This window comes from Martes martes (genome assembly GCF_963455335.1).
Source record: "Martes martes genome assembly, chromosome: 6".
Lineage (NCBI taxonomy): Eukaryota > Metazoa > Chordata > Mammalia > Carnivora > Mustelidae > Martes > Martes martes.
Window position 1 is genome coordinate 58,619,737 of NC_137893.1, and position 27,688 is coordinate 58,647,424.

General features: G+C 39.7%; 1 protein-coding gene across 4 annotated transcripts in view; it reads right to left on the bottom strand.

Annotated features, from left to right (window-relative positions):
* The window catches only part of PHACTR2 (phosphatase and actin regulator 2), a gene marked incomplete at its 3' end in the record, with an annotated part of 121,635 nt that overhangs the window by 54,926 nt on the left and 39,021 nt on the right, over positions 1 to 27,688 (bottom strand). For all 4 annotated transcript variants that reach the window (XM_080807243.1, XM_080807241.1, XM_080807244.1 and 1 more), the window contains exon 3: positions 4,735 to 4,815. In XM_080807243.1, coding sequence (XP_080663369.1) covers positions 4,735 to 4,815 — 81 coding nt within the window. The remainder of the gene's footprint in view (positions 1 to 4,734; positions 4,816 to 27,688) is intronic.

The window sequence follows — 27,688 nt, forward strand, 5'->3', positions numbered from 1 at the left end:
GATGGCTTTCTTAAAACTCAGTTTTCCAGCTACTAGGACTGTAGGGTTTGGGTTCATGTTTCAGACCCTGGGAACCAAATACATCCTACACCATTTCACCATATTTTACTTAATAATTCATTCCAACAAAAGAGCTAGACAATTCTTAGTCTTGGGGAAAAGCAGCAATGGAGGGGATATCCCAATGCCCTTTTGGGACAGTAGGGATTATTATCCTAATTATACAATATCCCTGGGCAACGGAACCCTTTTCTCTTCTTGTACTTAGGCTTTGTTGAAGTCAGTACTTAGGAGTCTCTCTGTCATTCACAAACTGAATGGTAAAAGCAGAAATCTGAAAAATGGAATAAACATTTTAACAAGTAGTGGAAACACAGGGTGAATATAAACACACAAATAACATGAAATGTAATTTGACATACAAATGCTTAGAAGGAGGATATGAAAATTTACAACCATCTCTGTCTCACATGATTGCATCTGTCATATGGTAACTACACAGGAATATAACTGCCACTCTGTATTCAGGAAAAGATGGTAGCAAGAATAATTTTATTTTCATTTTCTTGTTGATGGACATATTAAAATGTACTCAGGTAATTGTTACATATAACAGACCAAAAGCCTTTAATGTGGCCTAATCATAATCTGGAAACACTAGGGGAAAAAATGTGGGAAAAAAGTAATTACAGAGGAACTTTTAAAAAAATCACAAGTGAAAATAAAATTTCTAGTATGTTACCTAAATCAGAAATAACTAAATTTAATCCCTGAACTTTCATAATTTTTAGAAGTTTCTAAAGTGAATGAGATTTTAAATAAACTCTTAATTCAGTGATGTTTGAAAAGAGCAACCCTAGATCGTATCTGGAACATTTTAAGAGGCTTTGCTACCTCTGTAAAAAATAATAATAACAAGTTGAAGTTTTGACTTTGCAAAATTCAAGAAATGCATGATCAGACTATTTTTATGCAGTCTTTGATTAATCTTATTTTGGCATTCATTATAAATAAAAAAGAGGTCATCTCTCAAATTTCCATTAAATATGATTGAACTGCTTTGGCTCAACATGAAATCCATTGGCCTTGTCCATAAAAACAGGCATGACATTTTAATAAGAAAAATATGTATCATGGAATTTTGTCATGCTCAAAATGAAAAATGTATTGCTGAGCCGTACAACTTCCAAGTACCTATAATCTGATTCCCTTATAAAAATAAAATAGATGATAATTGAGGGCAATGCCATTATAAATCTTAACTATTTCAATAAAACTAAGGTAATACTTTTTAATGAGTATAGGCCAAACCAAAGGGAAACCAAAAGATTCTTAATTCTTATTATTAGGTCCCAAGGAATTAGCTATTAAAAACAAGGGAGGGGAGACACAATGCAATGTCCAGATATTAGACACAGGAAAACTGAAAGCTAATGGAAGAATGGAAAATTCCAAACAAAATAGAAAACCACTTCTTTATATATATATTAAAAAAGAAAAAAACCTCAATTTTTAGGCAACCCAAATATAAATTTATCTCTGATTACCCGGTCTTTAGTTGATAACAAAAACATGCTGAAGTCATGTTAACATGACTTATTACATTATATTAATTATATTTTAACCCTTATTATGCTAAAATTCTTCAGTAGGTTAAATAACTTATTTTAAAATCTAGAACAAAAAGCTAGAGAGAAAATTAAAGTAGTCATGGTACAGTAAGAAACTGGATTTGCACATAACGGAGTCAACAATGTAGAAAGATACTTACTTACTTTGAGGTCTCAAATAAAGCTAGCCCCTATGAAAATAATGGTAGAAAAAGGAGACCAATACGTGATAAATATAAATTGAAGAATAAAACAGAGAACTGAAGGTATTAATAATTAATTGGAGTGTGCACTGAAAAAGTTTTCTCATTTTGTGCATAATGGTTGAGTCAAAACAAGCTGAGTCCTTGATACAGTTTATGTATGTAAGTAAAATGCACACACACCTGCCAGCAAAGGAGAACAGGGGGAGATGCTGAGGTTCTAAGGAACAGGAGCCCTCGCTTGCAAAGGAAAAAGACAGCTCAGGCAAGGTGGTAGGCTTCAAGTGAACAAGAGATAAAGCACACACAGACATCAGTGGTGAAACAAGGAGCAGGGAAGTGTTTGGAGGCCTCCCCTCTTTCTGGTCAAATGCGTGCAGCTGGGATATAGTTAACAACAAAAAAAAAAGAGATGAGGAGAAAGTCGTGTGTGACCACACAGTGAGTGACTCATCAGAAGGTTAAAACATGCACCGTGGGAGAGAGAGAAAGGAGGCTACACGGCAGGCAGGAACATCTCCACGCCCTCCTGTTAAAGCTAAGGGAAAAGATAGAAGGAAAGAATCAGAAAATAAGGAATGAACTCGGACTAGACCTGGGAATTCTCAAGAGAGAAGACCAATTGTTGACCATTTCGATGGAAGTTAGAAGTTAGTGTAACAAAGATCATCTAAAAGGAATATTAATAAAAGCTGGGAGTGAGGATACGGGGCGGGATGGGATGAGGTCAAACCCAGGGTAGCTGGAGGGATGGAAAAAGTCTATCTGGCTCTCGAATAAAGGATATAATTGACAATAACTGTCAAGAGCGAAGGCAAGGTCAGGAAGATCAAGGCAAAGAAGGCACCTTTGCTGGCAGAAGACAGGATGTTGTCACCAAACACAGCAGCTTCCAGTCTCTGGTCAGAGCTGAAAACAGACCGAAATTCTCAAGATAATTGTTTTTGGAGAAATGACAGAAAACTTTTCTCCAGCCCCTGGCTGGAAAGGGGAAAGACTCTATTTACAATAGGCACCACCAGGAATTTTCAAGGATTAGGTCATTTCTGTAGTTCCATACGGGGACCATGAGAAAGACAGAAAGTAAAATTCAGTAATTTAGGACTTCCCTAAACATTAAATCTGTTACACTATGTTTAGGTGAAAAATTGTTTTGTTTTTATGTTTTAAAACTTTTAATGTTCAGTCTGCAGAAGTTACCAAAAGGTCAACTAGAGTCAGAATTCTGGGAAGTAAGAATCAGAAACTGTAACCCATCAAGTAAATAGTTGAATAGATTAGGCAGAATAAGAACCAATCAATACTAAGCATTTCTTTAAGTTGCCCACTGTCACTTGTTTTTAGAAAAAATAAGCTCTTTTCTGGCTATAATTTTTAATCATGTAAAAAAGGGGTCTTTAAATCTCTATCTTTCATACTCATTAACAATTTCAACAGTAAATTTTCACATTTTTCCTTTCTTTAAACAATTTCCAAATAAATGATACCAAACAATTGCACTGGCCCACCCAGGAAGTGACTGCTTGGAAAGGTGATTGCTCAGTGGATCTGTAATTTCTCTCCTGCCTCCAGAGAGATTAGGGGGGAGACTAATTTTGATGCTGCAAACCCATCCTCCATGAACAAAAAGTTAGGGGTGGCATTTTTTTTTTTTTATCTTTAAAAGTCCCAGACAGGAAATAAATAGCTTCACGGTAATAGAAAATTAAAGAAGACATAAAGTTCATTCATAATACAGAATGAGAAAAATATAATAGGTCAGAGATTGAAATAAAATGCCTAAATTGTGAGGGCTCAAGAAAAATGGCATTATTCACTCTAGATTTCCCTATATTCTTAGAAACAGCAGTAAAATAGTAAAGCATTTCCAACCCTCACTCTACAATTATTGAGATGTTGGAAAAAGTGTGTCATTTGGATTTATAAATAGTGAATTCCAAAAGGTGTTCTTTGCAAAGAACATTGACCAGGAAAAGAATTCTGTGATTTTAATTCCGAATTAACAGCACCTTATTTGTTCCCTTAAAAGTACAGTAATATTACTTTATCCAAGTAAATGTCCAGGGGGTGGGGCAAGGGAAGGCATGAGGTAAATCAACAATTTTGCAACAAAAATTTCCTTTAGTTTTAAAAGTAGGGGGAGCAATGAAAATTATTTGGTATTACTTATTTGGAGAAATAACCAATCTTGGTGTCTTCTTCTGAGGGTCTATCTTGATTTCTATGTAAGCCTTGTCTTTTTGAGCAAGATTCCCTCTTGGGAGGATAGGGAAAAAGGGGGAAGAAGATTAGGGGTAGGGAAAACAAAAGGCTTAGAAATAATAATTGTTAGTGAAAAGGTGAAAGGCATTTAGATTCAAAGAAATGAAAAGAGAACAATACTAGGAAAATTACTTGAGAGAACACATAAAGCAGATTAATTTGTCCATTTGTGCCTTATTGATTGTACATTTGATTGTATTATTGAATATCAAGAACAAAAGATAAGTTTACTACTTTTTTCTCCTTTTTCTTTTCCTGGTAGGCTTATGAAACCAAAACGCAAGAGGCAAGTAACAACATCGCATTTACTCAAACAACTGAGTTAACTTGTATAGAAAGAAGGAAGCTTCAGAACAGAAGAGAAGTCATATAAGCATTTGTATCTTATCTGTATCTTCAGCCCATACCTTTTTAGAGCTTTAGGGTTAGTGGCAGATAGTGAAGGACTTGCCAAAAAGGTCACTGAATTCCTTTTCTAGAAAATCTTAGATTCTCTGTAGCCCACAAAGGCATTCTGAATTAAAGCAAGATTTTCAGAGTGCTGTACTCGCTGCTTTATCTCCCAAAGACCATGATCATCTTAAATTCCAAAAGAAAATGAAAGAAAGACCAAAGAATAAAGGATCAAGTTACTTTAAATGTATGATTAATTTCCTCACCTTGATCAGGCAACTCCTTAAGAACGCCCCTTCTTATCAGCTCCTCTCTACTTTGTCTTGTGGATATCTTCCTTTCTAATACTTTTAAAAAGAATAAGCATAAGTAAGAATCAAGTCATTGCTTAAAATAATTATGAAAAACATTTCAAGTAGAACTGAGCACATTTATTCTGTTCACCCGAGGGCTCAATCCCCAGTTTTTTGAGTTGTCTAGCAAAACTCATGGTTGGAGTCAACAGAACTCAGACAAGAGCAAAGGACCGCAGCCAGTGCTCTGAAACCCAGCCTCTGCGCCTGATCCTTCCAATGATTTGGCCTTCCAATGTTTGGCCAAGAAACCAGACACATTATTTCATATCAACTATAGAGCACAAAGGTTACTTCTCACTTCAAAATATTCCTTTTTTTAGGCATTCTAAAACACAGGCCTCAATGAATATGCAATGTATACAAAGGATACATATGCTTACATTAAAACCAAACAGACAGACAAATGTTCAGTAGATATTCAGGTAACTCATCTGAATCCCAGAGAAAAGGGACTATTTTCCATTTTTTTTCTCTCACACCATCCATCACAGAAGTCCAACACATTAGCTCTCTGTAACTCTTTTCCTTGCCATACTCAAAAAAAGGTCTAGCATGTTCTGGTATATCCCCCAACAGATCCTAAGGCAGGAGGACAGAGTGAATTCATGCTTTCACGGGCATGTCGAGAGATGGGAATCTCAACAATGCCTCTTCATTCTTCTGTCAGAATTTAAATTCCTGCTACAAGTTCAGAATGGTGCTTAGGAGCTTAGGGTGGGACTTTGATAGCATTCACCATATATATATATATATATATATATATATATATATATATATATATATATATGCATATATGTCATATTAGTTTCCCGAGTCCTGCATGTCTAACTCTACCCCCCACTTTGAGGGGCCAAGGTGGTGTGTAAAATTAATATCATCTACTAATCCTCTGAGCCAACACTGTCCGAAGGGTGTTCTGGAAACTTCTCTTCCCTCTAGATGACCTGTTGGAAAAAGCAACTTGACACAGCAGAAAGGGGCCACAAAAAGGGCCCAGGTCTCTTTAGGGAGAAGGAAAGGCACATTGGTGGAGACTGGGTAGACATAGCAGGACTGGATTCTGATTCTCCCCACAATTCCCATTTCTGGCCTCAGAATTTGCAAATTCTATAGCCACATGTACAATCATTTCAAGATCTAAACTAAACCCCATTATCCCAGGCCCTGCCCCGGCACATACAGACAGTGCTTGTAATAACACTAAGAACCTGTTTTTGGGGGTGCTCCAGGCGGTCTGAAGCAAGGACACTTTGAAGACAGAGAGGGTTAAAAAAGGGTGTTCCTTGGGTCAAGAGCTTTGTATGAAGCACCTGAAAGTCTTCAGTAAAGGCATGAACCCCAGAGTTCCAAAGCTTAGTCTCTCTTGAAGAAATTGAAATATTTTTTTTCCTTTTCTGACAACTAGTAATTGTATATTCCCCCTTTTATCTTGGTTGCCAGAAAGTTCAGAGTAACATTTGATATTAACATAGATTTCATATGGCAATTCATGGATATCTGTTTCCTCCTTTTTAGAGACCTGACTTCACTTGTATTTAATTTCTAGCATACGTGCTCTTTGTTCTCGGTTTTGCCCAACACATTTTGTGGATAGAATAGAATGGAGGGGCGCCTGGGTCGTTCAGTGGGTTAAAGCCTCTGCCTTTGGCCCAGGTCATGATCCCAGGGTCCTAGGATCAAGCCCCGCATCGGGCTCTCTGCTCACCGGGGAGCCTGCTTCCCCCTCTCTCTGCCTGCCTCTGCTTACTTGTGATCCGTCTGTCAAATAAATAAAAACTTTAAACAAACAAACAAACAAAAGAATAGAATGGAAACAAACAAGAAAATGAATAAATGAATGAGTGGATGAACAAGCGGTCAAAAGAATGATAATTAACACCTTCTTGGTTCAAACGGACACATACACGGAAACTTCCCCTCTTCCTTTAATTGCCACCCACCCCCCACTCTGCCCTCCTTCCAGAAGCAAGCAGACACAGCTCACTTAAACACTGGTTTCAATGGACAAAGTTAACTGGGTGCGGGGGGCCAGCCGGAGCTGTTCTTTTAGGTAAAAAGAGAGCTGTTACTTAAAGACAGCTTCTATTTGTCCAAGCTTTTGTCCAAGAGAAGAGAACTCCTGTCAGCACAGGGAGCCAAACAACACCCCCAATGACACCATGGGGGGCTGCGAACGCTGTGCCGGAAGCTCAGAAAGACACTGACCACTGCATTCAGTGGTCGCTGAGGGACACCTCATCCAGCTCCAATAGTGTGCGATCTTCGCTAATTAATCAGGCCATTCTGTGACCTCTGCTTTGGGCGTCTTTAAAAGCTTTCACTCTTGCACCCAAAAAACTGTCTGAGAGCCTAGAACAAACCTCGTTTTCGTTTCTGCCTTTCCAATACAGATCCTAGGGAGGGGATGCTTCGGTTTTAGCTTTAAGCTTTCTGTTGCTTTAAGTCTAACTTAATCCCAGTTAAAAAAACCCTCCTCTTTCTTCCTTGTAAATTCTGGAGCTCTGAAGCAGCAGCTTGGCTTCCTGCCAGGAATCAAAACCCACAGTTCTGTTCTTTGCTCTACCTCTTATAAACGGGTTCTGATAGGAAAATGCACTGGTGATTTGTTTGGTCTTTGGCTGAGCAGGTCTTTAACACATAGTGCAGATAACTGTGTCCCGGGCCAATGAGAACAAACTACAGGCGACTGAGAATGGAAAATATGTTGCCGGGGCACCAAGTTCCAACCACCGTTCTCCCAGAAGAACAAGTATCACACTCTTCATCTTTTAAAATATTTGCCTTATGTTTACATAGTGTCTGTATATTTGCAGAGCACATTCACTGGACACTTTTTCATAGGCTTGGAAGCATTCTGTGCTGGAATGAATCGGAGAGGTCATTTTCGTCCAACAGGGCTGCACAAACAGGAGTCATTTCAGGAACATTCCCAAGATGGGCTCACTTGCTTGAAAACATTCAGAGGCAGGATGGCCTCCTCTAGATATCTGTCACCCCTATTCCTTGGAATGTATTCCTCCTAAGGAGTCAGAACCACACTCCCTGTGACTTCGGCAGTTAATCAAGCCCACGGCCCCTATAGCTCTAGAGTAAAATAAGTCCTTTGTGATGGGGAAACAGGGTGAGTTAGCTCTGTGCTCACTGAGAGCAAAGAGGGTCATTAAAGCCTCCTAGAATCTGATGTCGAGTATCCAACCAGCTGCTCTTTGACCCTGAAGTTCACACTAATCAGTGCAACAATAGCAATAATGTCGGGGGGCTCCCCCTCACAATTACTGCTGGGGAAGAGACTTAGTGGGGGCACAGATCACTGCACGCAGTAGCCAGGTCTCGCCATGGGCAGTACTGTTCCCAGGTGAGTAAATAGCTCATGGTGGCTCACTTTCATCCCAAGCAAAAAAAGCATGTATGGTTTTTACACGAAGATCAAGCAAACCCATGATTTCTGTTTTGCTCCCTGGACTGGGGGAGTTAAAGTTCCGACAGTTCACTTGCGATTATAACAGCATACATTTTTCTGAGAAGTGAAGGATGCCCTGTGCCCCCATTTTCCTGCCTTCATGCTTATCCTCTGGCTTTTCAAATATCTGAAAAGGACCGATCTTTCAAAAGCATCCAATGGCTGTCCATCTCGCTCTCAATACTACTTCTACTCCTTGGCATGGTCTCCGCAATGCCCCCCAGAGGCTGCCCCCACACGATGCCCCTTCCCCCTGTGGATCCTTCCCTAACATCTCCCTCCTGGCTCTCTCTGCTCCAGCCCTGCCAGCTCTGCTGCTGTCACCTGACACAAGGAGCAAGCCCCCAGGTGGTGGCCTCTGTCCTTACCGGGATGGGCTCTCCCCAGATCCCCCACATGGCTCAGTCCACCACTTCCATCAACTCTCTGCTCAAAGATCACCTTATTAGAAATCCCTCCCTCACACACCCACGTAAAATGGCGTGTTCCTCTTTTCAGTCTTTACCCATCTTATCCTGCAAAATACATCGTCCTCTCCTGAAACGGGACCTGGTTCTTAAGTATGGTGTCGAAGAGAACCGAAATTCTTGTTTTATTTACTGCTGTTTTCCCAACAGTGCCTTGCAGGTTGTTAGAAAATATATGTGTGTTGACTACATAAATGGATAAAAGAAAATGGGCTGATGATGCTAACAGTCTTGTCTTCTGCCCCTTCTTCACCTCCGGCCTAGGAGAAGGCAAGCGAGGCCTGTGGCAAAACTCAATGAACAGGAGTCTTCTGTTTTCTGCCTCCTCCACTTGGCCGGGCCTGCCAAAGGGAAAATCCTGAGCTCTCCATCCTATGGCTCATTTGAAAAAGTCTCTGTGCTCTGAAGAAGGAAGGCTATAGTGTATAGAGGACCGACAGCAGCCAACTAACTGGGTGTAGCACACGACTTGGCTCATCATAAATTTTCAATGATTTATGATGTCCTTCTGGGCGTGGAGCCTGCATTCAGGAGAGGAGGCTGGGGCATATGCCACAGCTCCTTGCCCTGGATGCCCCGCCAGGATTTTATAGTACTCTGGAAGTATCGGTAAGAGTAAATCTTGCAGTCAACAAGCCACTTGTGTTTTCTTTTGGCGGGGAAAGAAAGTCCTAATTCTCAATTCTAACACTGTTTAATGATGGAACAAAACAGAAGAGCAATTAGACTATGAAATAAGCACACCGTGTTATCTTCTTGGTTCTGAGGACTGAATGGCCTTACTGTACAACCGTGACAGGAACAGATAACTGTTTGTCTTGTGTTGCAAGTGTTCTATAAGAGCCTGGCTTTGCTTTACCTCTCCTCAATAGCAGTTACAGAAAACAGCAGGGCCAAAAAAGGGGCTCCTTTTTAAAAGACCCTTCTCGGAAGCGTAGCGAAGTCCTTTAAAGAAACCATCGCCAAAATGACACCCAAGGGGACACTTGGAGAAACTTCCCAAACAGCTCGAGAACATAAGGCAGCGAAATAAAGCCAAAGTCCCCCACTAAAAATACTCAGGGGTCTGGCCATTTTCGTTTTGGTCCATGTCTCTCCCCTCCTTAAAAATCCGACACACTACGTAAAAAGCCCAACCCCTCGGAGCCATGGCCAGGCTTCACAACTGGTCCCAGTGGACCATTCCCCCACCCCCCGCCCCTTGTTCATCCTTTTCCACAAGCTCAGTGTTGAAGCCCAACCTTACTCTTACTTCTCACCATTTCCTAAACACTTCCTGTACCTCCTCAGCTCTGTTCCTGCGGTGTTTCTTTCTCCCTTTCTCCTAGAATCATACCTTTGCCATCTCCCCCTCTCTGGTGAAAGCCTCCTCTAATCCAAAGACCGCTTCAGACAGCGCCCCCTGCAGGACGATGTCACCATTCGGGCTGGCTAGAGTCAATGATAGCAGTGTTCCTAAGGCACTTTAGAGTAACTTTTCTGTGCTTCAGCTTTTTTATCTACAAAATGGGAGAACTGATACCTGAGTGGCTCAGTCAGTTAAGCATCTGCCTTCAGCTCAGGTCATGATCCCAGGGTCCTGGGATCGAGTTTCACATTGGGCTCCTTGCTCAGTGGGGAGCCTGCTTCTCCCTCTGCCTCTGCCTGCCACTCCCCCTGTTTGTGCTCTCTCTTTCTGACAAATAAATAACATCTTTAAAATGGGAGAATGACTGACTGCTACCTTTTCTGGTTCTTTTGGAGATCAAATGTGTTACAAAGCCAAAGTGCTTAGACCAGTATAGCTAAAATCTAGAAAGCACTGAATAAATGTTAGCTATTACTATTATTTCTAGTTACAGCCATTCTTTTTCATTGCTACATGTGTACATAATTGAATATTCACATGACTCGAAGCCCTATGAGAGATGTCTTGTCATTTTATCCCCATGTTGCCCGAAATAATATATTACATTAAGTATTTGGTTTTCTTTTTTGAGGGGAGGGAGGGAAGGCATGTCTAGCACTCTTTTCTAATCTTCTCTACTTTTTCTAGAAACAGCCCTCCTGATAGTTAGCCTTTGAGGCACCACCTTCCTCCTCACTCACAGTCCATGCCACAAGCGTGAAGCTAACCTCACCCTCAGGCCCGAGGGCCCCCAGGCTTTTCCAGTCAGAGCCTGATATCTTCCCGGCCTTGGTGACTGGTTCAGAGACGTCTTCCCGGCCTTGGTGACTGGTTCAGAGACGGGCTGTGCCCAAGCTGCACCAATGACAACCAGCCCAAGAATTTCTGGAACAACAGTAAAAGAAGGCTTTCTCTTTCTTCTGTATCTGTTAAAACTAGCTGCATATGAGCCTAGAGCTGCAAGGAGTCATTTTGCCTCCATAAAAGGAAAGTCTAACTTAAAAGAAAAGAAAAAAAAAAAGCCAATACTGAGGAACATAGGCTCAAAGAAGAAGACAGATTCTTAATCTTAGCTTTGAAGCACCTAGATCCCGCCAAACCTAAAAGCTGTTTGGCCCTGGGCTTTTCACTTACATGAACCAATAAATTCCCCATTTACTTTAGTCTATTACTATTCATCAGCAATAAAAAGCTTTTACTTTTGAAGAGTCAAAAAAGCTGTTACACAGATGTTTCTTTAAAGTGAATTTTCTTCCAGAAGAGGCCAAAGGTTCTCTAGATTTTCAAGGCAGAAATATGAAAGAACTACACGGGACTTCTTTATCCCCCAAGAGTTTGAAACTTGACCAGACTTTTAAAAAGAGGAAGATGGTGAGATCTACATCCCCTCCCCTTCTTGGGAAATCAGTGTCACAACTTCCTTCAGAAACCTGATAGTAATCATCCATTTATTTGATGCTTAGGTCGCATTTTTATATTTATTTTCTTATCACGCTTCCCAGTATTCCTGAAAGACAGGCTAAGCAATTCTTTTTAGTTCCCTAGAACAGATAAGGATATCGAGACTCTCAGAGGTGAAACACATTTTCCAATTCCATATGCAGAATCCGGTTGAACCCAAATGTGCCCTGACAAAGCCTACTGCTTGCATTCTCCAGACTCAGTTGATAATTACAAAGATTTCAACTTTCCCACAAGTATAATGCTTTCCAATTTCCCTTCAAGACATGAGGTAGAAAAACTTTCTTTTTTTTTGAAAGATTTCATTTATTTATGTGACAGAGAGAGTAACAAAAAGAGAGGAAACATAAGCAGGGGGAGTGGGAGAGGGAGAACCAGGCTTCCCGCCAAGCAGGGAGCCAGATGTGGGGTGCGATCCCAGGATCCTGGGATCATGACCTGAGCTGAAGGCAGACGCTTAACGACTGAGCTACCCAGGAGCCCCTGGAAAAACTTTCTGAAGTTGATTTTAAATGAGCAATTTTTAGATGGTGGTACATTCTCATTGTTCAAATTATAAAAGGATACAGTAAAAACTCTCACTTCCATCCCATCTCCCACCTATTCAAATTGAACCCCACTTGCACTCCATACGCAAATAACCACTTTTATTAGTGTCTCCTGTACCCGTCCAAACTTTCTTAGGCAAATCCAAATATTCATTTTAATTATTCTCTTTTTTATACCCAAGGTACGCTGTTTTACACATTGTTCAGCAAGAGTGCCTAGGTGGCTGAGGTTAGGTGTGTGCCTTCTGCTAAGGTCACGATTCCAGGGTCCTGGGATTGGGCCCCCGTTGGGCTCCCTGCTCAGTGGAGAGCCTGCTTCTCCCTCTCTCCCCCAACTGCCCGCTCGAGCTCTCTGGTTCTCTCTCTCGCTCACTCTTGCTCTATCTCAAATAAATAAACAAAAACTTTAAAACAAACAAAACAAATTGTTCAGCACAATGCTTTTTCATTGAACACTATATGTAGTATGTTTAAAATTTCCGGTAAGGGGGTGACAGACGAAGGCCAGGCCAGGGAGAGAAGAGGGGATGATCTTTGCCTTGTACAAACAGCAGCAGCTAAAGTCACTGCTGTTTCCAGAGAGGGCAAGCTGGGAACAGCCATGGCAAGTCAACTCAAGGGACTCGGGGATTTTGTTCCCAAGGGATAAGGTTTAGGACTAGAACAATGAGTAAGTCCCTGATCCCACATGGGCCAGGAAGTACAAGTAATCTCAGGAGAGTAATCAGAGGCCAGGATCTGCGAGCTACGTGAAACACTGCTTGTCTTTTCTTCCAGTGTGACTCTCAAAAACACATGACAAACACAAATGTTTGAGACAGGTGCTTTTGCATGCACCCTGTGTGTTTCCATTTCTTGTTTCTTCATGTTAAAAGATAGTAAACCCCAAACAGGGTGAGACCACAAAAGGGACAGAAGTTTGAAATAAAGAAAATGAGAACCATCCTTAGAACAATTAATTCTAACCTCACAGTAAGATCAAGCTAGAGACTTGATATAAAAATGAATCTCTGCTCTACATGATGAAGAGGTTTTGCAAACTAGGAGGTTATTAACAATACCCATTAGAGAAGTTCTTAGAGAGCCTGAACTCCTAATTCTGAGGCCCTTCTCCTTGATCTGCTTCAAGACAGTCTTACACATTTCAGGGACTCAGCAACATGGACTGAGATGAGATCCTATCTCATTTTATCACTGATCAGACAGCCAAATGGCAGGCAAGAGTTGCTGGGAAAGAGACCTTGGTGATACAAAATTACGCTAAATTAAGACATTCTCACTTATCTAAACATCAAATTCTACCGTGCAGGATTAAAGGCATCTGAAATTATTCATACTTTAGGCCAAAATTTTTTGAAGTCATTAACATGTAATCTTTAAAAGCCTATTTTTATTTAGTGAATCTAGAAATATGTCATAAAACATCACAACTCAAACCAATAGGTGTGAGTAACCCACCACAGTTAGTAAGGAGATTGAGTAAGCATCTCTGCAAATTCATGTTTACTTCTTTCATATACATACCTCATCACAGTAGGGTTTTTTTTTTTTTAAAGATTTTATTTACTTATTTGACAGAGAGATAGAGAGAACAAGTAGGCAGAGTGGCAGGCAGAGGGGAAAGGGCACCACTGAGCAGGGAGCCCAATTCGGGGCTTGATCCCAGGACCCTGGGATCATGACCTGAGCCAAAGGCAGCCACATAATTGACTGAGCCACCCAGGCATCCCCAGACTGGATTTTTTAAAGTAATTTAAAAATTTTTTTCTTTAAGATTTATTTATTTGAGAGAGAGAGAATGAGTGAGGGGAGGGACAGAGGAAGAGGAAGAGAGAGAATCCTACGCCGACCTTGTGCTAAGTAAAAGTGCGGAGCCCAACTCAGGGCTCGATCTCACAACCCAAGACTGTGAGCCGAGACAACATCAAGAGTAAGATGCTCAACCAACTGTGCCACCCAGGGACCCCCAAAGATTAGCTTTCTTCTTTTTTTTTTTTTAAGATTTTATTTATTTATTTGACAGAGATCACAAGTAGGCAGAGAGGCAGGCAGAGAGAGAGAGAGGAGAAAGCAGGCTCCCTGCTGAGCAGAGAGCCCAATGTGGGGCTTGATCCCAGGACCCTGAGATCATGACCCGAGCTGAAGGCAGAGGCTTTAACCCACTAAGCCACGTAGGCGCCCCGATTAGTATTCTTAAACAACCTATGTGTCCAATGATAGATGAATAGATTAAGGTGGTGTATGTATAGGCACATACACACAAATGGAATATTACTCAACCATAAAAAAGGATTCAACCTTGCCATTTATAACAACATGGACAGACCTGGGGGGTATGATGCTAAGTGAAATAAGTCAAGCAGAGAAAAACAAATACCATATGATTTCACTTATATGTGGAATCTAAAAAACAAAACAAACAAAAGAACAAACAAACAAAGCAGAAACAGACCCAGAAGCACAGAGAACAAGTTGGTGGTTACCAGACAGATAAGGGTAGGAGGATGGGCTAAGTGGTGAAAGGAAGTGGAAGATACAAGCTTCCAGTTATGGAATGAATAAGTCACCATTCATGGTATTGTAACAGCACTGTACCATGACAGATAGTAGCTGTGGTGTGCATAGTATAACATACAGATTTGTCAAATCACTTTGTTGTACACCTGCCACTAATGTAACATTGCATGGCAATTATACTTCAATTAAAAAAAAAACACAAGAAGAAAAAAAATTCTTGGAAAGCTGATAGTAACTTTCTTGGGTTAATTTTAAAAGGTTTTCTTATGCATTTTTTTTAAGATTTTTATTTAATTATTTTGACAGGCAGAGATCACAAGTAGGAAGAGAGGCAGGCAGAGAGAGAGAGGGAGAAGCAGGCTCCCTGCTGAGCAGAGAGCCTGACATGGGGCTCGATCCCAGAACCCTGGGATCATGACCTGAGCCGAAGGCAGAGGCCCTAACCCACTGAGCCACCCAGGTGCCCCTTTCTTATGCATTTTAAACATTCTTCTTCCTCTACCCACCATCTTGCCTATCTAATAGAATGTATGGTATTTGTAAAGAACACTATTCTTCGGCAAAACTGGTCCAGACCCAGACTAAACCAGGAGGTATAAATGATACCTGGTTACTGTTTGACCCTGCAGTGAGAGGACCAAGGGTGATTTTACTAACGTTTTTATTTTCTAAGACAAAACACCAAAAAATAACGAGGGCTTAGCGAAATGTACCTTTTTATTGTAATTAAAAGTAGGACATTTAAAATTTCACATCAATGCTAAGTTTCCACTGGGATGTAATGCTACCTTTCAGGAGTCTCCCTATCTACTCTCTGTTTCCAAATTTCTGATTATTAAGGTGGAAAGAGGGTCTCCTCATTCTTCTTGAAAAAGCTAGAAAACAGAAAATGGACTGGGATGTATATATATTCTGGCCCTTTTAAAAATACATCTTGAGCTCAAATCCAGACATTGCAACTTATTTATTTTTTTAAGTTTTCTAAAAAGATTTTATTTATTTGACAGAGAGTGAAAGAGAGAGCCAGAGAACACAAGTGGGGAAATAGCAGAGGGAGCAGGAGAAGCAGGCTCTGTGCTGAGCAGGGAGCCCGATGTAGGGCTCGATCCCAGGACTCTGGGATCATGACCTGAGCCGAAGGCAGAAGCTTAACTGACTGAGCCATCCAGGAGCCCCTCCACCACAATTTTTAAAATAAATTAAATTGTAAGACATGTTTAGACTACATTAATGCTAAGAGCCATTTATTGAAGATAAAAAATAGATGAGAAGGTTTTTTTTTTTTTAAAGATTTTATTTATTTATTTGACAGACAGAGACCACAAGTAGGCAGAGAGGCAGGCAGAGAGAGAGAGAGGAGGAAGCAGGCTTCCTGCCGAGCAGAGAGCCCGATGCGGGGCTCGATCCCAGGACCCTGGGATCATGACCTGAGCCGAAGGCAGAGGCTTCAACCCACTGAGCCACCCAGGCGCCCCGATGAGAAGGTATTTTCAAAGAATTTTAACCACAGTGATGTTTACTGTGTTTACTAAGTGGTCTCCAGGATCTCATCTTCTCTCCAGGCATGCTTTTTATTCTCTTACATTTCTCCCATAGCCTCTCTTGCCTGCCTTTTAATAGGTACTAAGTAAACACTTAGACTTTGGACTAAAGAAAACCTCAAGAGCATCTGTTTCAAAACCTGGAGAGTCTGGGTTTGGAAAAGTAGGTGAAGAAAACTTAGCACAAAAATGTTATAAGCCTCAATGAGCAAACTCTTTTCACTTGACATAAAGAAGTAAGAATTAAGACTGCAATTTATAGTCCAAGTGGGAAACAAATCAGGAAAATACAGAAGCCAAAAAACAGCCACTCTCCAGGACTAAGCCCTTAGTGATAAAGACCGGATTCGTATCACAGGATGAAAAAAATCAAAACAAAACCACAAAGGGAAATAATATGCAAAGGAAATAAAATAATGGACTTTCCTGACTCGGTTCTCTGACCCAGGCCAGAAAGAGTTCTGTAGCACCTTTAAAAAGTATTTCACAAGTGGCACTACTCCAGAGGAAAATGAAATTAGGAAATTATCCACCCAAATAAAGTTTATAAACAATCAGATCATCTCTTAAAGCAATACAAGCGATGTCTCTTGGCAGCAGAAGACTTTTTTATCAAGAGGTCAGTGGGAACATCGTTTCTCTCCTCCACATCTTCCCCAGGAATTAAATGTAGCAAAGAGAAAAAAAAGAAATGCAAGCTAACAATTCTATATTCCATTCTAGTGGGTGCGATTCCTTAAAATAATGTCATTTACAATCAGAAATCAGTGAAGTCCATGTCTCACTTGAGAAGGTTTGCACAGAATGCTCAGTGAAAATGTCTTACTTATCTGAGCTCACTTGCCCTAGCAAAGCCTACCTCCCCCTGGGAGAGGCTGCAGGCCTGAGATCTTAGTCTGCTTTATGGCTCAACAAATTTGACCCCAAAGCTCAGCTTGGATTAAACAAACAATATTGCATTTTCTAGAATGGACAGGAGGCAAGGGAATATCCTCCACTCCATTTAGAAATAAGACTTTTCTGGTTTCTATGTATCTAAAGAAGGTGGGTCCTAATGGTTTGCCCATTCATTGTGCAGCTGGCTAATTTAAACCCATGATGGAAGGTTTTCCTATTTATGAAACCACTAATTTCTATTATGAAAAATATACAAAAAGTTAGCACTTACATTACTCTTTCCCATAAGTGGGTGTGATCCCTAGAATAGATCTAAAATGAATAATAAATGCTCCATAAATAAAAAGGTGGGGCCTTAATGATTCTTTCCATCTATATGCGGGAAGAGTGAAACAAAAAAATTCATTCTAATGGGAGAAAAAAAAGAGGAATATTTAGTCTCCTTCATTTTTTATGCATAGAGAGGAAATTTGTTTTAATGCCATTACATGTCTTTGGGAAAACAGAATAAAAGAATTTCAGAAAAAGTATGTATAAAATTACTGTATGTTCCCTCTCTTATCCACAGAATTTTTAGCACTTATTTGGTCCAGTTAGGTTCACTTATAAAACACGGGTACAAAAATGACTGAACTAAAACACAACCCACTCTCCTTTTCATGTCAATGATGACCTCACATCGACCTTTTAAAGGCTATTGCCATACAGAACAGACAGTAACAGTTACTTAAGTTCATTATCCATTCATGAGGGACTGGGTCCCCAGCCTGTCCATTAAATTTGGTGAAATATTAATTTTGTCTATTTTGGCTTCTCAATTCTTTTTTTTTTTTAAGATTTTATTTATTTATTTGAGAGAGAGAGAGAAAATGAGAGACAGAGCATGAGAAGGGGGAGGGTTAGAGGGAGAAGCAGACTCCCTGAGGAGCAGGGAGCCCAATGTGGGACTCGATTCCGGGACTCCAGGATCATGACCAGAGCCGAAGGCAGTCGCTTAACCAACTGAGTCACTCAGGTGCCCATTGGCTTCTTAATTCTTTAAGGCCCTTAAGTAGCTCTCAATGATATGAACACAAAGAAAGAATTGAAAACTGGTATAATTGCACCCCCCCCCCCATTCCACCACTTTCCAAATCACATTCACTTAAAAACACCATGTATATGGACTAGAGTAAGGCATATCAAGAACTCCTCATTAATTCAATAAACATTTACTAAATGCTTTAGCACAAGCCAGACACTATTCTGGTTGCTCTTGGATTTTATCTTAAAAGAAAACAGAAATCCCAATGCTCATGAAATTTATAATCTAGTGGGAAGGGGGACCAGCTAATAAACAACACATATAACTTATAAATGTTATAAGATATGACGTGGGAGTGCCTGGGTGGCACAGTCAGTTAAGCATCCAACTCTTGGTTTCAGCTCAGCTCATGATCTCAGGGTCTTGAGATGGAGCCCTGCCTCAGGCTCTACGCTGAGCTCAGAGTCTGCTAAAGTTTCTCTCTCTCCCTCTGCTCCTCCCCACCACTCTCTCTCAAATAAATAAATAAATCTTAAAAAAAAAAAAAAAGAAAAGAAAAGAAAAAAGAAGGAAAGATGTGCTGTAGAAGGAACGAGACAGGGCAGAAAAAGAGAACCAAGAGCGCCGGGGGACCCACTTTACTACACCCACTAGGAAGGCAACAATAAAACAGACAGATAATAACAAATACTGTCCAGCCTGTGGAGAAATTAGAACCCTCGTACACTGCTGGTGGGAATGTAAAATGGTGCAGCTGCTTTGGAAAACAGTCTTGGCAGTTCCTCAAAGTGTTAAACACTGAATTACCATATGACTCAGTAATTCCAGTTCTAGATGTATAACCAAGAGAAATCAAAATATGTCTACACAAAGACTTGTACACAAATGTTCATAGCAGCATTATTCACAATAGCCAAACCACAACCAACCCAAATACATGTCCATCAATGGATGATGGATGGATAAATAAAATGCGACATATTCATAAATTGGGACATTATTTGACCATGAAAAGAAATTAAATATTGATGCATGTTACAATATGGATGAACCTTAAAAACATCACACTAAGTGAAAGAAGCCAGTCACAAATGGCCACATATTTCTTGTATGACTCCATTTACAGGAAACATGAAGAAGAGGCCCACCTATCAAGACAGAAAACAGAGGTCAGGGGAAGGGGGTACTGACGGCCTAAGGGGGTTTCTTTTTAGGGTGATGAAAATATTTAAAATTAATTACGGTGCTAGTGGCATAGTTTGTAAGTATTACTAAAAACCACTGAATTGTACATGTAAAATGGGTGAATTGTATGGCATATGAATTATATCTCCAAAAAAGCTGTTAAAGAATGAATTCCGGGGCAGAGGAGAGATTCAGCATAGAGATAGAAGGCAGAGCTCATTGAGAAGCTAGCATTTAAACACGGACTTCCTTGAAGGAGATGAAGTTGCTGGTTAACCATAAAGAAACCTGGAGGAAGAGCCCTCTTTCCAAGCACCGGAGGTCCTAACAAAACTCATCCAAGATAGGAGATAGCCTTGATGATCCTGTACCTCTTAAACTGAATTTGCTGTTTAAGATCTTTTTTAAAAAAAATTCTTTAGACTCAGATTGTTTCACTGGCAAATTCTATCAAACATCTAAAGAAATAACACCAATTCTACACAATCTTTTCTTTCTTTTTTTTTTTAAGATTTTATTTATTTATTTGACAGAGATCACAAGTAGGCAGAGAAGCAGGCAGAGAGAGAGGGGAGGAAGCAGGATCCCTGCCGAGCAGAGATCCCGATGCGGGGCTCGATCCCAGGACCCTGGGATCACGACCTGAGCCGAAGGCAGAGGCTTTAACCCACTGAGCCACCCAGGCACCCTACACAATCTTTTCAAAGAATAGAATGAACACTCATTTTATGAGGTCAGCACAACATCCTGATACCAAAAACCGAAAATAGTACAAGAAAAGTAAACTACAGATGAATATCACAAATCCTCCACAAAATATTATCAAGTAAAATCCAGCAACATAGGAAAGAATAATATACCACAACTCAATGGGATTTACCCCAGGGATGCAAAACTGATTCAATATTCAAAAATCTATCAATGTAATCTATCATATAAAGTGGTCGCAAAGAAGAAAGACCATATGGTCATATCAACTGATGCAGAAAGAGCATCTGAGATTTTTAACATTTGTTCATAATAAATATTCCCAGAGAATCAGGAATAAAAGGGAACCTGCTCAACCTGATAAAGTACATCAGCAAAAAAACCTTCAGCTAACACCATATTTGATGAAATCTTCCCCCTAAGAATGGGAAAAAGACAAGGATGTCCCATTCACCTCCCCTACTTACTATTATACTCAAAGTCCTAGCCAGGCAAGAAAAGATATAGAAGACATACATATTGAAAGGCAGAAATGAAACCATGCCTAATCACAGATGATAGAATCATCTACACAGAAAATCCTAAGTAATCTTCACTAGAGCTAATAAGTAGGTTTAGCAAGGTATTGTATTTCTGTAAACCAGTACTGAATAATTGGAAATGGAATTTTAAAAAACATGTATATTTGTAATAATTTTTAAAAACACAGAAAAGGAAAGAAATACTTAGGTATAAACCTAATACTGTTTTCCAAACACTTCAAAATGCTAATGCAAGAAATAAAAGAGCTAATTAAATGGAGAGACATACCCGTTCACATACTGGGAAAGTCAACATAGTGAAGTTACCAATTCTACACAAATTGAATATAGATTTAATGTAATTCCAGTGAAAATCCCAGCAGGAAATTTTTGAGAATACAGGCAAACTGATGCCAAAATTTGTGTGAAAAGGCAAAGAAACTAGTTAAAATAATTTTTTTTAAGATTTTATTTTATTTTTATTTATTTGTCAGAGAGAGAGAGAGAGTGCGAGAGCGAGCACAGGCAGACAGAGTGGCAGGCAGAGACAGAGAGAGAAGCAGGCTCCCTGCCGAGCAAGGATCGCGATGTGGGACTCGATCCCAGGATGCTGGGATCATGACCTGAGCCGAAGGCAGCTGCTTAACCAACTGAGCCACCCAGGCGTCCCTAGTTAAAATAATTTTTAAAAAGAAGAATGAAGTTGGAAATATTACAGTATCTAATTTTCAGACTTATAATAATAAAGACAGCATGATATTGGTGAAAGAATAGACACACAGATTAGGAGAACAGAACAGTGAGTCCAGAAATAAACCTACACAAATGTGAGTCTTAATTTTTGACAAAGACCATGTGGCCAATTAACTTTTGGCAAAGACACAAAGGCAATTCAATGGAGAAAGGATAGTCTTTTCAACAAATGCTCTTGAAAATTCTTACAAATGATATAAAAAACATGATCCTGAAGGAAAGAAGTAATAAACTGTATTTCATCAAAATTAAGACTTTTGCTCTGTAACAGACACTGTTAAAGAATGAAAAAAGCTATGGTGTGGTAGAAAATATCTTTAGTAACATATCTGATCTCTCAAAACTCAACATTAAGAAGAGAAATAGCTCAATAAAAATTGGCCAGAAGACTTGAACAAATATTTATTAAAGAGAAGTATATGGAAGAAAAATATGGTTATTCATTTTCAAAATGATACAAAGATGATTAAATGGGGAAAGGACAGTCTTTGCAACAAATGATATTAAAATAACTGGGCATTTATATGTAAAAACAAACCTGGACCTAAACCTTATACCTTACATAAAAATTAACCCATAAATGAATGTAGATCTAAAGGTAAAATATAAAACTATAAAACTTTCAGCATAAAACACAGAAGAAATTCTTTGTGATCTGAAGTTAGGTGAACAGACACAACACAAAAAATATGACCCATAAAGAATAACTGATAAGCTGACCTTTATCAAAATTATGAATTTTTATTTTACAAAAGAGATTATGACAATAAAAAGACAAACTACAGATGGTGAGAAAATATTTGCAATCACATATCCAACAAAGAACTTATATCCAGAATATATAAAGAACTCTCAAAATTTAATAGTAAGAAAACAAATAACTCAATTACAAAACAGGCAAAAGACCTGAACAGAACATTCACCAGAGAGGATATACAGATGACAGAAATGTACATGAAAAATAGCTGAACGTCATGAGCCATTAGGGAAATGCAAGTTAAAACTCGGATAAAATACTTCTACATACCTACTAGAATGGCTAAAATAATAAAGATAGCACAACTGTGCTCACAGCAGCATTATTCACAACAATCAAGAGGTGGAAGGAACTCAAATGTCCATTGACAGATGAATGGGTAAACAAAATGTGGCATATACATACAATAAAATACTATACAATCATAAAAAAGGAAATGCTGACACATGCTTCAACATGAATGAAGCTTGAGGATATTTTATGCTGAGTGAAATAAACCAGTCCTAATAGGATAACTACTGTATGATCCCATTTATATGACATATACTAAAGCAGTCACCTTCATACACATAGGAAGTAGAATGGTGATAACCAGGAGATGGGGAGCGGGTAGTGGGGAGTTGTTCAATAGGTACAATAGGTTCAATAGGTACAGAGGTACAGAGTCTCGGTTCTATAAGATGAAAAAGTTCTGGAATCTGTTCTATTACACCGTAAATAAACTTTACATTTCTGAACTTGACATTTAAAAATGGTTTAGACAGTACATTTTATGATAGGTCTTTTGACCACAATAAAAAATAATAATGACAATACCAAGAGCTGGCAAGGATATGAACCAATTGGAACCTCCCTACATTGCTGGTAAGGAATACAAAACTCTGGAAAATAGTCTGTGGCAGTTATTTATAAAGTTAAACATGCATTTAGTGTATGACTCAAAAATCTCACTCCTACATATTTTCCCTAGAGAAATGAAAACTTTTGTTCACACAAAGGCCTTTATGTGAATATTTATAGCAGCTCTATTCATAATCACCCCGAACTGGAAACAATCTACGTCCTTCAACAGGTGAATGGATAAATGAACAGGTTACATGCACAGCACAGAATACTACCCAACAACAGAAACAAGAGACTCGTACATGCAATATCCCAGATGACTCTCAAAGGTGAAATGGTGAGTGAAGAAAGCCAGTCTCAAAACATTTTATACTGAGTGATTTCAATTTTTATGATGTCCTTGAAACAACAAAATGATAGTGAAGAACACAGCAGTGGTTGCCAGAAGTTAGGAGCTGGGGAGGTGGTGGAGGGGAGGGAGGGTATGACTGTAAAAGGATGGGGTGGGAGGACTGGGCACCGATGGATCTGGGACATATCCAGATAATGGTGGTAGTTACATAAAACATACATGTATTAAAATTCACAGAACTACACACACACAGACACACACACAGACACACACACACTCTCTCTCTTTCTCTCTCCTCAAAGTAAAAAATACCAGAGTGGTGAATGACCAAGAAATGACCTCTTTTGGGAAAGTCATGATCACAAAGGTAGTAATAGCGAACTAGTTAGTAGTTCCTTTGTATATCTGCCTCCAACCTTAGCCAAACACAACTCCTACTTCTAAGAAAATCTCAGGCGTCCAGCATCAGGGTTGTCAGGAAAGGCAGCCATATTTTTCCATGGACTATACAGGCTCATTGGCCCATGGTCAAAAAGAGAGGGAAGGCAGAGAAAAGTTTTGGAAAAATCAAAAACCTATTTGTGTTTTCTGAAAGGGCTAAGGTTTGATACAGCAAGCACAGACCAGTGTTCACTGAAAAGCTTCATTCGTAGGTCCCCACTTTGCTGGGGGAAGTTTACAGGAAATGTTTCCAAGAGGCTACCAAAACAGCCACAGGTAACCTGGAGGCTATGAGGTCTGGACCGTGCAAAAACCATTCCAGTGATCTCTCAGCTGTGACCTCTGCTTTTCTTCCTCAGAGAGGAGCCACCGATAGGTGAGCTATAAATAGAAACCAGCTTTTCCCCTCAACGTGAAGGTAAAAGGAGTCAGGGAACATCTCTCTTTGCTCTGATCTGGAAAAGGTACTAGATAACTAGAAGGGATGGAAAAAATGGTAGTTAAGGAAGGCACAAAGAGAGATGTTTTGGAGAAAGAAAAGAGGAATCAAAACTAGTTAAGAGGTTGACAGGAGAAAAATGGGGAACCCAGAGATGGAAAGGCTGATGTGCAGTATGGATCTGGAGCTGGGTAGCAGGAAAGAGACAGCTGAGAAGAATGGTACACCAGAGACACCGAAGGTTCACAAGCCTCGAAACTTCCCCCTTTGTTAACTACTATATCCTTGGAGCACAGGAGAGTGTGTAGGCTCACGGGAGGAGGCCAGTGAGTATGTGCTGTGTGAATGAATGAACAAGGCAGGCTCAGCAGAGCCTGCAGGAAGAGTCACATGGTGGTCACCCAGGAGCTTTGACTGATGTGCAAGTAAGAGGACACCTTACACAGACCGGGGTGACTCCTCAGAAGGAGCGCTATCCTCTCATAGTGTGTTTCTCAGGATGCGAAGGAGGCCATGCCTAGACTCCTCAAACCCCTACTCTACTGACTTTTAACAACAGGAATAACTGTCTTCTCCAGAAACAATCGGACACAGCCCATCCAGTCAGAAGTTCTAAGGAGGAAACAGAAAGGTGTGGATGGCCGGGGTGGTTTTTTAATCTGGCTGAAATCATGACATATAAAGACTGGACAACCCAAGTGAGTAGCTGTTGGAACTGATGGTGTCAAATCAAGGTCTGGTTTCCTAGACCAGAACATCTGTACAGTAACACCCATTCCATGGAAAAAGGAGTGATATGCCAGGTGGAGACTGGATTGGCCTAGTGAAGAGGACCTTAAGGCTGAATTAGAGAGGGAAGAAAACACTCAGATAATGGTCTAAAATCAGGTCCCATGGAAGATGATCTCTAGGACAGAAGACACAGCAGCAGAGATTTCTGGTGCTTTTAGAGAAAACAGCATCCCAGAAATGTGGGCACAATATGAAGGAGTGCAGTGGCCAGTCTCCTCCACAAAGGAGATCTGAGGTCTCAACCAAGAAAATAACTCTTTGAGATGTGTTGGGACAGGATTCCTGATAACTTGAAAGAGAGCGATCTGGTCCAAGGGGGAGGTCTAATGTCAGAAGGGAGCTCACCCAGCTGGACCCTGTCAGGGAAACACACACATGACTGAGGGTGACATACGTTGGAGAAAATGTAGAAGTGGGTACACAGAAAGGACATACAGCACATTGTTAGAAGGGGTAAAATGGATCACCCAGCTTGGAGGATTTGGCTGGGTGATATTTTATTCCTACTGAGAAATTCTTATCATTTTAATAACAAGATATAGTCCTATTGTGGATGCAATTCTAAATATTATATATATATATATAATATTTAATATATAATATATATAAAATACACTTTTTAAAAAATATATATTTTATTTATTATATTATTATATATTATATATATTATACAATATATAATCTGGCTCCTAAATTCTAACTTAAGAAAGGAAGCTGTAACAAAATATTTCTATTATAGAGTTAAATTCCTTTCTTGGATTCCTGCTTCTCTCCTGCAATTGTAGAGTGAAATGACATGATCTCTTAGGAGCCATGTGCCAGCAACAGATATCAAGGTTAACAACCAGGAGGTTCATGAATGGAAGATATTTTAATCGTTAAAAGATTGGATACAAGTTTATAATGAACTGCATTCAGTATATTGACACCATTGTTAGATAGAAGGAAATCCATGCTCTAACACATATGATTACCTAATGGGATTTCCCTGAGTGCTTTTCTTTCCCTCCCACCTGTCTTTGTTCAAATGCTGTTTTTCTAGTAAAGTTTCTCTGACCACTGCATCTTAAACTGTAACTTACCCACATTCCCTAGTCCTTGCTTTATGTTTTTCTTCCCATTTTCTAACTCTGGGGATTTACTTTCTGCCTCCTATCCCTACTAGAATATAAGCCCCATAGGGGAAGGCAGTATTGTCTCTTTTGTTCTCTGCTGTATCACTAGAGTCTATAACAGTGCCTGACACACAGTAAATGTGGATGCTCACTAAACATCTGTTGAGAAGAAAAATGAGTGTTATCTAATGTATAAGCAAGGAGCCCTATGCAGATCTGGTTGTGCTATGTGGTCTTTGGCTGATTATGTAACTTCCTTCTGCTACAGTGAGTTGGGAAAGGGAAAGATCCTTTTCCCTTCCTCCAAGATGGTGCTAGGGTGAATGATACACGAAAGTACTTACATTTTCTTAGTGGAACAAGATAGATGAAATCAAAATGCTATTGTTTATTATGCCATCAGACCAGTCCTTAACAAATATCCCCCTACACAAATCTTCTAACTTTGCCCTACTTTCTAGATACAGAAAATAATCCCAAGCAGTAACATTAGGCCTTTATGGTTACAGAGAAGACAATCTTTAATAGGACCAAACATAAGGGTTTAATAGGACCAAACAAGGGTTGACCCTTGTCAACCATTTTTCTATGCACACACTGCTGAAATTAGGAAAGTAAGTAGAACCAAAATTATTCTTCAGACCAAATCCTTCTCACAACAAAAACTCTAGTATATGAAGCAAACCCACATAGTAGAATCACCTTGCACTGATCAATCCTTACTGATCCGGGTATGGATTTATCTTCTAGAGATACAACATAGTGTAATGGTCAAAAGTAGTGGCTTGGCACCACACTGCTTGGGTTCAGATACCATCTTTGCCTCCTACCAGGTATGCCTCCCTGGGCAAGTCATTTGAATTTTCCAACCTTAGTGTCCTCATCAGTAAAACTGGGATAACAGTAGCACTGAAACTTCATAAACTTTGATGATTAAATGAGGTAATGTGAATAAAGTTCTTGGAGCAGAACTTGGTATCATAATAGCATTCAATAAAAATTAGACATTATGATGATTAGGGAATGCAGAGTACCAGTAAATTAAAGTTTTTACCAGAGGACTCTCTACAGATCACTCTGATTCTTAGAATGCTGATAACTTACAACAATGTTATCTAAAAATCTAGGCAGGCATTCCTTCTGCATTACTAACAACACAAATAAAAAAGTCATGATTATAATGAAGATAAATGTCTTCATTTAGGAGTGTAACTTACTTTTAAAATAAGGGCAAAAGATAGGAAAGAGAAATTTTCCCTAATTATTTATTGGCTACTTGATAGTTGTACATGGTTGCAACTGTGAGCATATATTTTTGATTAGTATTTTAATTTACTATCTTTCTCTTTCCCATTATGAGTTTTCAATCTTTAATTTCTTTTACAAAGTCCTAAAGCACCTAGTGATGTTATTTAGTTATAGTGATATCCAATAAATAAGCAATTCAAGGCACATTTAAGAGTACACATCTGGGGTGGGGGGTGCCTGGGTGGCTGTCAGTTAAAGGTCCAACTCTTGATTTTGGCTCAGGTCATGATCTCAGCATCCTGAGATCGAGCCCATCTTCAGAATCTGTGCTGGGCGTGGAGCCTGCTTAAAGATTCCCACTCTCTCCCTCTGCCTCTCCGCCCCCTCCCCCAAGCTCATGCTTGCACA